The sequence below is a fragment of the Limulus polyphemus genome, unplaced genomic scaffold (assembly GCF_000517525.1).
Source record: "Limulus polyphemus unplaced genomic scaffold, Limulus_polyphemus-2.1.2 Scaffold1325, whole genome shotgun sequence".
In the NCBI taxonomy this organism is placed as follows: Eukaryota; Metazoa; Arthropoda; class Merostomata; order Xiphosura; family Limulidae; genus Limulus; species Limulus polyphemus.
Window position 1 is genome coordinate 194527 of NW_013666935.1, and position 12090 is coordinate 206616.

Below are 12090 nucleotides of genomic sequence, written 5' to 3' on the forward strand. Positions count from 1 at the left end.
GCGAGCATGTTTGGTGGTATGCGGATTCCAACCCGCGACCATCAGATTGTGAGTCGAGCGCCTTATCCACCTGGCCATGCCGGGCACCTTTTATATATATATATATATATATATTTTATTTACTTAGAGAAAATACTATTTTTCCCTAAACATGTATGCATTTTATGTATTTTTTTTATTTAGCTAATTTTTGTGTGTATAATATTTTGTAAATCTTATAAAACATTCAAAAATGAAGAGATATTCCCGGTAAAATGCTAAAAAGATTAATCCTTTTTCATCATATACGAAAGAATAGTCGTTAGTTGGTAACTGAGTTTAGTCTATGAATAATATGTTTAATTATGCAACCATTGTGGCACGTAAAGTTAAATGCCGGCCAAATTAAAGATGGGGGGGTTATAAAGAAACTAGTAATTTTAAGTCAAACTAAAAACCTTTAAAAATCTTCAATTTGTACACATTTTTTGAAGGCTAAGTAATAAACCACTTAACAAAAAAAATGGTTATTGAAAATATTACTTTCGAAAAACAAACTAGCTAACTGTTTGATAGAACAAGCTTAATGAACAATGCTAAGACATTTTTCCATGAGAGTCAAGTGATCATGTATCGACGAAGTACAAACTTTTGGGATGCAATACATTGTATTTTATTTTAATTTAGAATGTAATGGCATAATTTTTTCACAAGCTAGAAGATGGCAATGATGGAAAAGCAAATACTGTATAAACAGTTCTGATATATATCATATATACAGTTGTGTATTTATAAGTGATAACATGTTTCTTGTTCCTGTTTTCGAAGAAATCGTTTTCTTCCGTTTCTACATCCGTCAAGATATAGCTTGTTTACTCTGCATATAAGCATTCTTTCATTTAGAGTAACCCATAGATCAAGCTTGTATCGTATTACAGAAGTTCGCATGCATAATATGGGGAAAACCAATGTAATATAATCTCTTCATAATAAGTTTGGACTGAAAAATAGTTGACGGTATAAACTTATTTCTGAAACTTACTGATTCCGGTTAAAGATAATTTACCAGACAGATTTGTGATAGTTTCGTCACACGTGTCATTGATAGTTCAACTGATAAGTTTCACTGTCATTTACTGAGTGTCTCATCATCATACTTGTTTACATTACTACGTGTACTTTTTTAAATATAACTGCCTACAGTAAGATTGGTTATTCTTACACAGTTAATCGCCATGGCAGCCAAAACGCGTTTAGGAAGAATTTGGTTTACCCTTAAGATTTATTTTATTCTGGTGGCAGAGGCTAGAGATCAACCCAATGGTCAAAATATACAGAATCAAAGACTGGATAAAGTGGCAGGAAAAGCATTCATTCAAAGAAATTCTGATATTGTGTTCCTTCTAGACAGATCGGGAAGTGTAGGTGCTGCGAACTTCGAGATAGAGAAAGGTTTTGTGGAAAGTTTTCTAACACATATCGTGATTGATGTCAATGCAAGTAGACTTGCCATTATTAGCTACAGTAACACTGCAGGTAAGACTATAAGGAATAAAAGTAAGTATGCATGAAGCATTTGTAATGCCAAAAAATTTGGGGGAGTGTTTTAATTAGGTAAACAATAAAAATGTGGGAGTAAAGAAAATAAGGCTTAAGTTTTGAAAGTGGCGTTGATATTGTATCCCCTTGCAGGCTAGAAATCTGTTATTGTTGTTGTAAAGACTGCAGAAATTCTAGCAATTTACACATGAAGTCAAATATAAATTATCTGCAACTTGTTATTATATGATATTTATTTAAATAACTAAAGATATATATTGATCTTATAAGAAAGTTTACAAGACGATAAATAAAATAAAACGATTACAAATTCAACGGATGTTACGGATGCATAAATGATTGTAACAGATAAAGTTAAAGATGTTGTTGATTATTTGCAACCAAGCCTTGCAACATCATTGTGAATAAACCAAAAATGTTAACAGATATATGTGTAACCATGGCTTATATCGCATAAATGATTGTAACAGATAAAGTTAAAGATGTTGTTGATTATTTGCAACCAAGCCTTGCAGCATTATTGTGAATAAACCAAAAATGTTAACAGATATATGTGTAACCATGGCTTATATCGCTGTAGTTTGTAAATCTTGAAATGTTATAGAAATGACTAAAACGATTTCACTCATTTTAACCACCACAGTTATTGCTAAAATATCAGCACTCAGCTATTTATTGCTTTATCGGAAAACGTTTCATCATCTTTATCGAAACTAAATTGAGGATTATTATCAATCCTATTTCGACATCGAGGTTTGTCTCTCACTCTTAATTAAAACTAATTATTATTAATTGTAGTTTTTATTCAAGGTTCTTAGCAACGCTTCTGGTAGAAGTTGTTACATAAGAGGTAAAACAGTAAAAAAATATATTTTTATTTACCCAAAACAAAACTTAACTCTTAAACCCCAATCCTATTAATACCTAAGCAAAAATTGAACAATATATGCTGTCAACGCTGATTGGCGATGAAAAATAACAAAGATTGGCGACTAAAATCATTCGGCTATTAATTGACGACGTTGAAAAGGCTTGTCACAAAGAAACCTATGTTAAATAGTGCAACTACACTTAACATAATCGGTTATGGCAATGTCAACGCTGATTGGCGATGAAAAATAACAAAGATTGGCGATTAAAATCATTCGGCTATTAATTGACGACGTTGAAAAGGCTTGTCACAAACAAACCTATGTTAAATAGTGCAACTACACTTAACATAATCGGTTATAGCAATGAGCACAACCATATTTTGGAGGGTGCCAGATGTAAAAAAAAGCCAAGTGGCCAAGGGCTGAAACCTGTGAAGCAAAACTGAATACTTATATTTAGAAAATATTTAATTTTATTTTCGAGTTAGGTTTATTAGCGAAAGTAGCCTATTGAACGTTACCGAAGAAATAAATAACTTACATTAAAATAAGTGATCCGAATGTTGTATTTATTTTTTAGCGAATATTCGAAAAGAACACGTAAATAAAAGAAAGCCGTTACAAGGGAATTATTATTGATTTTTTACACTAGGGGCATTTTAACACAGGTTGTATTGAGAAATAAGACAGTCTTTAGTTTATTAATAAGTGACAGAACAATGATTTCTTTTAAGGTGGAAAGTTTGTTTTGTTTATAATATTAAGATGCTTAAGGGCCGAAGTAAGGCAATTAGCGGGCCATATCTGGCTCTCGGGCCGTTTTTTGTGCACCACTCGATAGTAAATAAAGCCAAATGTGTGTGTTATTTCTCTTTGTCTTGTTAACTTCTTTTATGTGATTAATACAAAAGCACTCTGGTCATATCAATTTTGAATAAACTATCGGTTAATGAAATATGGATGTAATGGTAATTTCTTGAGAAAAGAACTGGGAATATGTCTACAGTTCTCTGAATACGATTAAGGAATATATTGTAAAGTAAAATATAATTAAGGAAACTCCAATAATTAATTATCTTAAGACTATAATTCACGATAGCCCTAAGAAAATAAAGGCTTAAGCAGTACTACGAGAAATTGCTTAGCAGAATACGAATTGGGACTAGAATACATATTCGTTTTTTGTTAGAAGCTGACTTAATGAGTGATAAATACTCAACTCTGGTTTCTAGATGTATGATGAAAGTAATTTGATTCATGTGTTCCGGTATCGTTTGTACTTCAACGAATTGTAAAATAAGTGTGGTATTCCGTATTTTGAAAGATTAGAACACGGGTAAACCACTCCTGCATATAATAAGAGGTAGTAAAAATTGGTGGATGGAAAAGTAAATGTTAACAAATATTAAAGATAAAAAGGCACATAGTAAGTAACTTGACATTATACAAAATTAACTGCGTTTCGACTACTCCTTAAACTCAGAAAAGTTCAAGGAGAATGGAATTGAAATCCACAATGAAGGATTCATGAAATTGAAGTAAGAACTCAAAACCGAGAAGAAAAACCAACTAGAGATTTAACGGAGAATCAAAATAAGCACAAAATTGCCGTAATAGTCAGGCTTACAAAGAGAAAACAAAACCTATGTGAAGAGTCGCTTCTAAATCAACTTGGTTTCCTTGAAAATTAAGTTAATACACAACAACAACTCAAAAAACGAACATAAGAAAAGCGTCACTTGGTTTTTGATAGCCATTCCCCCCTACGTGATAGTCGGTAAAGTAATCTCAAATGATAAAGTGCTGTTCATTAAAATTGAGCTGATTAATGATGTGTCAGAGGTAGTCTAGAGTGGCACTACCCATAGGACCATTTATGCACATGATTAGTACTGACTTCTAAGTTTTCGGTCAAATTGTAATAAGATTCAGAATTCTGATATCTTTACTTTTGAAATGCCCATCAGAGAAAAAGAAACACAAATCAAAGAGAAAGTTGAGAGCCTATTCAAACAGAGCCTGAGAAATACACCAACAGAGAATTTAGTGGCATCATGATACTTTATGAGTCTACTAATGAGTACAGTGAGAGATACAGACACTTCATCTGATTATTTGGTGGAATGAAAACCACAAGAATAGTTTGTTTGTTTGAATTTATGTACAAAGCTACACGATGGGCTATCTGTGCTCTGCCCACCACGGGTATCGAAACCCGGTTTCTAGCGTTGCAAATCCGCAAACATACCAATATGCCACTGGAGGGCACAAGAATAGTAGCAACTTGTGTCAAGATATTCCACAAACTAACAAGCAGCTTTTATCTTGAGTAAGTTCCATTTTACCAAGCTGAAGCATCCGTGTGGACAACTGTCTCAAGAAACTGTTTAATAAAAACAGGAAAAAGCATGGCCTAGAACTGGAGGCTAGAAGCGCCAGAGCCAATATAGCTTGCAATGGCCAAACAAAATTGACTTAGACTAATGTTAATAACTTGCCAACGTAAAAGGAAATATCAATATCAACAACATAGTGAAATAAAAAAAAACTAACGTTCAACTTTTGTTATTATATACGAGGAAAGATTGAGAACAGTTGTTGGAACAATGAACTACAGTATAGTTGAAAAAAAGCATTAATGAACAATAGCAACCACGGCCTTAGAGATAGGATTAAGGTAACTGATGTTGATAGACAGAGTTTGTTTGTTGTTAAGCATAAAGCTACACAAATAGCCTGTCTGTGTTGTGCCCAACTCGAGTATCGAAACCCGATGTTTTTAGATATAAGCTCTCAGAATTACCGCTGGGCTACCGGGAGCATGTTGATAGAGGTACACTATCTCAACAATAAGCGAATTCTAATAGCATGCTAAACAACAACAACAAAAAAAAAACAAACAAAACAAAACAGGGACAACCATACGTGACGTTTACTTTAGGTAACCTCCACCAATACATATGGTACTATCAATAATGTAAATAAATGTCACAACTGGATGGAATTAAATACTTTATACAAACACAAAAGTGGGAAACGTATGTATTCTGCTGTATTTAGGTGCGAATTTGTAAATAATTTTCCAATGTTAACTTATTCTTCTTCTAATATTGACCATCTATCACTACTATTATTACTAAGTGATTATAAACGTGATACTAGTATGTTATTATTTCATGTTAAATCTATAACATATGTATATCCTTCTTATACTTAAAACATAAAAACTTCAGTAAATATATAATAGAAATACGTTTTAAGCTGAAAGTTCAAACTTCAAGATTTAGTTTTTCAAAAACGCAACAACAGACCTCTTCTCATTTTATATCATTGAATATAAAAAATGGGCATAATTATTTTTTATTATAAAATGTACTAATAATGGACACAAAGGTGGGTGTTTCAGTTATATTTCTAGCAAAGAAAAGCGTCTTTTTACAATTAGAAACAACGCAGAGTTTGAATACTACAACATATTAGCATTTGTGTAATGTCAAGAATGTACTAATACTCTTTTAGCTTAATGATACTGTAGAAAACGTTGTAATCCAGTGGTTGTTTCAGTACCATTTCTTTCTTTTTTTTTTGACGTAATATCAAATGCGTATTTCATCGTGGAACGAACTGAGAAGTCAAAGATTCATGCATGGAACTGGTGTACAGATATTTCACATGAGAAGTCACTCCTTTAAATTTTTAATCTTTCCAGAACACCATTACATTTATACATATATTTTATAAAGTATGTGTATGAAATTAAATATTTGAGTTATGCAAGAGCTCATAAGGATAAATTAAACCAGCTGACAATTATCAAGATCTTACTGACGACGTTGAAGCTGTAATTTTATTATTTTCCTGCGTATTCGCGAATTTTATGATGCGCAAAAGCGTCAAAATTCACATACAAGTTATTTTATGGATATTGAGGGAATAAATGTATCATAATAGATTTTAACACAATGAAAACACTGTTAAAGTGAAAATGCAAAGAAATAAAGAAATTGAAATATGCTATAAAGTAATAATATTTTGGGGTTTATTCCTCCAAGAGGTTAAAATATTAATTCCCACATGATTGTTACTATATATATTATTTTTGAAAACTCTCTGATGAGAGTTAAGTAATAACGATTATAGAAAAAAATATTTAAGGAATTTTCGAAATTAGACTTCAAGTATCACAAGAAAGAAGACAATCCCAATACGTTAGTATTTTATGGTACCCCTGATTTACTCAAGATGAGATCTAAGAGTTCCCAATACGTTAGTATTTTATGGTACCCCTGATTTACTCAAGATGAGATCTAAGAGTTCCCAATACGTTAGTATTTTATGGTACCCCTGATTTACTCAAGATGAGATCTAAGAGTTCCCAATACGTTAGTATTTTATGGTACCCCTGATTTGCTCAAAATGAGATCTAAGAGTTCCCAATACGTTAGTATTTTATCGTACCCCTGATTTACTCAAGATGAGATCTAAGAGTTCCCAATACGTTAGTATTTTATGGTACCCCTGATTTACTCAAGATGAGATCTAAGAGTTCCCAATACGTTAATATTTTTATCGTACCCCTGATTTACTCAAGATGAGATCTAAGAGTTCCCAATACGTTAGTATTTTATGGTACCCCTGATTTACTCAAGATGAGATCTAAGAGTTCCCAATACGTTAGTATTTTATGGTACCCCTGATTTACTCAAGATGAGATCTAAGAGTGTAGAAGTCATCAGGAAAGTATTTCAAAATTGTGTCAAACAGGTAGAATAAATACAGAAATGATATAATTTACTCTTGACCAAGTGACTTGTTAAAAATGTGTTGTTTCGATAACAGGAAATTATGCTTTTATTGCCTACGCTTCTGTAAAGACAGTTTTGTAGAGTTACCAATTCATTTTTAAAGGAGTAGAGGGGTAAAACATAGTAAGTAAATTATGTATAACATTATTTAGTAATTTTCATGTTTAATAATGACCCTCCTATGATGTACAATCTCTTAAATTCAAGGATGTGTGTGTAGTATGTTTTAGTATTAAAAATGACTGTCAAGTACTGTAAAGTAATGTTCCATTTTAATAGTATTTATCACTTTAAAAACAGAGCTACCATTGTTTATAAGTGAGACATCCCGAATGTACAAAATCTAGATTACTCTTATGAAGTCTATTTTAAAAATAAATATATATATTCCACTTTGACCAAAAATACCCCATGAAACATAAGGCGAAACTACTGACCCCGTTTCTCAAATTTAATATATATATATATATATTCCACTTTGACCAACAATACCCCATGAAACATAAGGCGAAACTACTGACCCCGTTTCTCAAGGTTAATATAATATATATGTATTCCACTTTGACCAAAAGTACCCCATGAAACATTAGGCGAAACTACTGACTCCGTTTCTTAAAGTTGAAAATATGACGTGATGCTCGTATCTCTGGTTTAGTAGGTTTCAAAAGTGGTACTTTTCCTGTTATAAAATCAAAGCTTTATTTTAATCATGAAATAGGATATCCAGCTAAGAAGACTTATTAGTAATTTTCACTGTTAGCAAAACTTATTTCTGGACTTTACAAAATTCGAAAATTGGGAATTTTAATCCATATTAACAAATGCAGCTAGAACTAAGATATGTCGTATTTATAGACCGTATAACTTAGAGCGTTTGTGTGATAATTACAAGGCGTTATTACTACTTACTAAGTTGAACATTAAATTAATTAACTTTAATGGTTCTTGATATGCTTTCATATAAAATTACAATTGTTTTCTGATACCGACTATAGAATTTTTCAGTTTGTGCTATTGTTCCTTTTAATAATAATAAATTACTCTTGGAGTCTAAATAAAAAAACAATTTCGTTAAAGTTGCATTAAGTAGAGAAATAATTGTATATTGACGTTATTACATTAAAATTCCTTAATTTATTCTGTATAAATCTGTAAAAATGTATTTCATTCTCTCAACATTGTGATTTAAACAAATTACTTCTATTAGATGTCGCAGAGCATACATAAAATGTTTTGTAACTTCTTTCTTAAGAGCGTCACCTAGACTACATAAAAGAACCAAAGAACAAATGCCATCTGGTACGTGACTTAGAGTCTGTAGAGTATAAGAATTCTGGTGCCACAAACATGGGTGCAGGTTTTTTGGAAACTCAGGATGTTTTTAAAAATTCTCGAGATGACGCAAACAAGGTAAGACATTTAATTTATCATTTCGTTTTTTTTACATTTCTCTTCTGTTCTATTGTAATGATCAAATTTTAAAGTAAATACAGACAGTATTCTACAATCTGAAAAATTAACTAGAATCTATTCATACGTCATTTCCGCGTGGTCATTTTTTAGAATTTGCGGTGCAGCTATATAAAAAAAGTGTTGTGATATATGCAGTATAAAATCAAACTCAACTATGATGCCAGGCTCTTGTGTTAGAATTATAAGCGTACAAAATATGTTAGACCTAAGACCCGTATGAACATTAACAATGGGATAGTTTAATAGGTCCCGACAATTGTTATCAAACACAAACAAAAATAGTAAGCCAAATTCTGTTCAGATCAAACATCGGCTCTACGTTTTTTTTTACATAAGTTAAGCGTATGAACAGCAAATTTTAACTTAAGCTAGGTAAATGAGAAAACTTAATAGCTTTTAAGTTATTACATGAACATTATCATAGTACAGGAAAGGAAACAGAGGAAATTAATGTTTTAAGAAGAAGTATGCTGAAAAGATATATTCCAATTAAAATTATAAACCTTTATTTTCAACGTCTAAGATTGATGGCTAAGCTAAACAGGCCGGATTTTACGCCTGGTGGTTTTCTTATTGAAATATCTTAACATATTTTTCATTCGTTTTTTGGGCATGAACAACTCATCAGCATTTCTTAGAAGCGGGAGGGAATCCTACTCGGAGAACGTCAAATCATTATTTTAGTCCAGTATAACAAAAAAGTCATTATAGAAAACACAAACTTACGTGCGAACAGTTCAAACTTTTGTTTAAAAAATAACAGAAAAAACAGTAATTTTATCTATTCTTAAACTAAACTTGTTCTTAATAAACCAACTGTTTATTTTAAACCTTTATCCACTGGTAGGACAGCGGTAAATCTAAGGACTCACATTGTTAAAATCCGGAGTTTTGTGCTTTACTACCCCCCCCCCCCCCGTTAACTATATAATCAGCTTTCCATTTATGATTATTCATGCCTAATCTTTGTGGTTGTCGTTAACTTGATCATTTTTCTCATTAAAGGTCTATGACGTTATAGGTCTTAAGGTTAGTAATATAGGTCATATAGATGAGGGATCCTAACGGTGTATCTTCCATGTCAAAGAATAATAATAACTGATTATTCTATGCCCTTCCTATATAAAATACACAATCGAACATTTTAGCTATATGATATAATTACTATGCTTGCGATATAGAGTTGTTGTTTTTTTCAATTATAACAAACTATTTTGAGAAAGTATTTTTTGGTTAATTCCATAAGAATTTTCTAAACATGTTAAAATCGAGTTATGAGGTTTATGTAAATCCCTTCATTTTTTTCAAAACATTTTAAAAAATATTTGCGTTTTTCGAGAACAAGTAACTTTCTACGTAATTCAGCTTACTTTGGGGCAGGTTTAGATAGAATCCAAGAACTTAAAGTTGGTTTCTCTAAATATATATTTTATATATAATTATTGTATATTTTTTTTCTCTGTAAATGGGCTTTAAAATTAATAGGATGATGTTTAGTTTATTTTAAATCCTTCCCGATTTGGTGCTCAATAATGCTTGCATATTGTACTTTATTTTATGTTAAAAGTAATAACCAACTTACAGCTTAATCTAGTGTTTCGTTGTTGTTTGTAATTAAGCACAAAGCTACAGAGTGGGCTATCTGTGCTCTGCCCACCACGAGTATCGAAATCAGGATTCTAGCGTTATAAGCCTGCAGACATACCGCTGTGCTACTGGGGGGCCTGGTGTTTCGTCTCTTTTTTTTATGGCTATATTATATATATTTTTTCATTCCATATAGTGTAGAAACAGTTATAAACCTTTTCTATATGATACTAGAAACATAACCCCAGTCATTAAACAACGTAACACTTTATAAGTATTTAATGATGATAACATTTTATCTCGATAAATTATAATGGTTTTACTTTAGATAAGTTAGGTTAACTATTAATGGTGTTGTAACAATTTGTCATAAGGAATACATTTCAAAACTTCAATAGCGTTAATTCTCTTCAAGATTGAAAAAAAATAATACTGTGTGACAGTTCATCATTCCTAAAACAAACATTTATAAAGAGTCTTCCAGTGGTATAGGCTGATACAACAAGGTTTCGGTCATACTATTCTATTAATAGTTTTGTTGTAACGAGTTACTTGAAACTTCTGGTCGTTTTTTGCTGACTTTGTATTTTATTTTCACGTTATCAGTAGGTTTTAAAATTACTTAAGAACTGGATCTTGTCTACATATGAAATACTGAATATGTCAGCTATCAAACATTTCAACATCTTTTACATTTATCTTAAAAAATACATGTAAGACAAAACAGGACAAGAAACAAGCTAATAATCCATAGGACCTGATTATTCTAGTTAGATTACTCTATATTCTAGATTATTCTATATAGGGCGGCCTAAAATTAATTCTCCCTCGACTCCATCAGAGATGTATATGAATTATAACATAACGTAACGTTTTGGAACAACATGGGACCTACTGGTCCATCTTGGCTGTTCCATCTTCTAAACTAAACTAAAACTATTAATAAATAAATTTTAAAAAATCTTAAAACCAGCCCTTATCATTCACATACTTATCAAGCTTTCTCTTAAAATCACTTAAATTTACTGCTTCCTCAACATCCGAAGATAACCCATTCCATAGGCCAACCACCTTGTTAGAAAAATAAAACTGTCTTAGCTGAAGATGACTCCTACCTTGCCAGAATTTATATTTGTGTCCCCTAGTCCTACTATTCTCGCTGTTAAGTGTGAAAAAAGATTATGCATCAACACTATCAATTCCCTTTACAATCTTAAACACCTCAATCAGATCTCCCAACTCTTCTTTTTTCAAGAGAAATCAATTTCAGAGATTTCAACCTCTCCTCGTATGACAATCCCTCCATCCCAAGTACCATTCTAGATAAGGACTCTTTAGACTTGTATTAAATATTTCTGTAACTACAACCTAAAATCCTATTAGCTCTACCACTAGCAACATCACACTGTTTGGATGGCTTAAGAGACTGATCAGTTATTACACCAAGATCCCTTTCTTTCATGACACTGTTAAGGTTATTCCAATCCAAATTATACTTATAATTCAAACCATTATAACTCACATGCATTATCTTGCATTTATTATAATTAAAACCCAATACAAGTCTAAAGAGGTTGTAATTGCATTGTATAGGTTATTGATTAGGCTACATTTGGAGTCTTATGTTCAGTCTTGGGTTCATTACCTTACTGTAAATACAGCATAAAACCTATCTGCCATTTATTCACCTAACTCGTTAAAGGATCTAAATCCTTTTGTAAAGTAGCAGCATCTTCTTAACAGATAGCAACACCAAATACCTTAATATCATTTGCAAATTTAAGAAATTTATTCACCCTTCCTTTATCTATCTT

General features: G+C 31.6%; 1 protein-coding gene across 1 annotated transcript; it reads left to right on the forward strand.

Moving 5' to 3' along the window:
* Positions 1 to 898: 898 nt before the first annotated feature.
* On the forward strand, positions 899 to 9754 carry LOC106463103 (sushi, von Willebrand factor type A, EGF and pentraxin domain-containing protein 1-like). Its single transcript, XM_013923073.2, has 3 exons — positions 899 to 1515; positions 8469 to 8626; positions 9695 to 9754. Exons 1-3 carry the CDS (start codon positions 1215 to 1217, stop codon positions 9752 to 9754), a joined length of 519 nt encoding a protein of 172 aa, XP_013778527.1. The 5' UTR covers positions 899 to 1214.
* The last annotated feature ends 2336 nt before the right edge of the window (positions 9755 to 12090 follow it).

Coding starts and splice junctions, on each gene's coding strand:
- LOC106463103 (XM_013923073.2), top strand. CDS start 1,215: ATGGCAGCCAAAACGCGTTTAGGAAGAATTTGGTTTACCCTTAAGATT. Junction 1,516..8,468: donor TAGCTACAGTAACACTGCAG/GTAAGACTATAA, acceptor TTCTTTCTTAAG/AGCGTCACCTAGACTACATA. Junction 8,627..9,694: donor CTCGAGATGACGCAAACAAG/GTAAGACATTTA, acceptor TTCTCATTAAAG/GTCTATGACGTTATAGGTCT.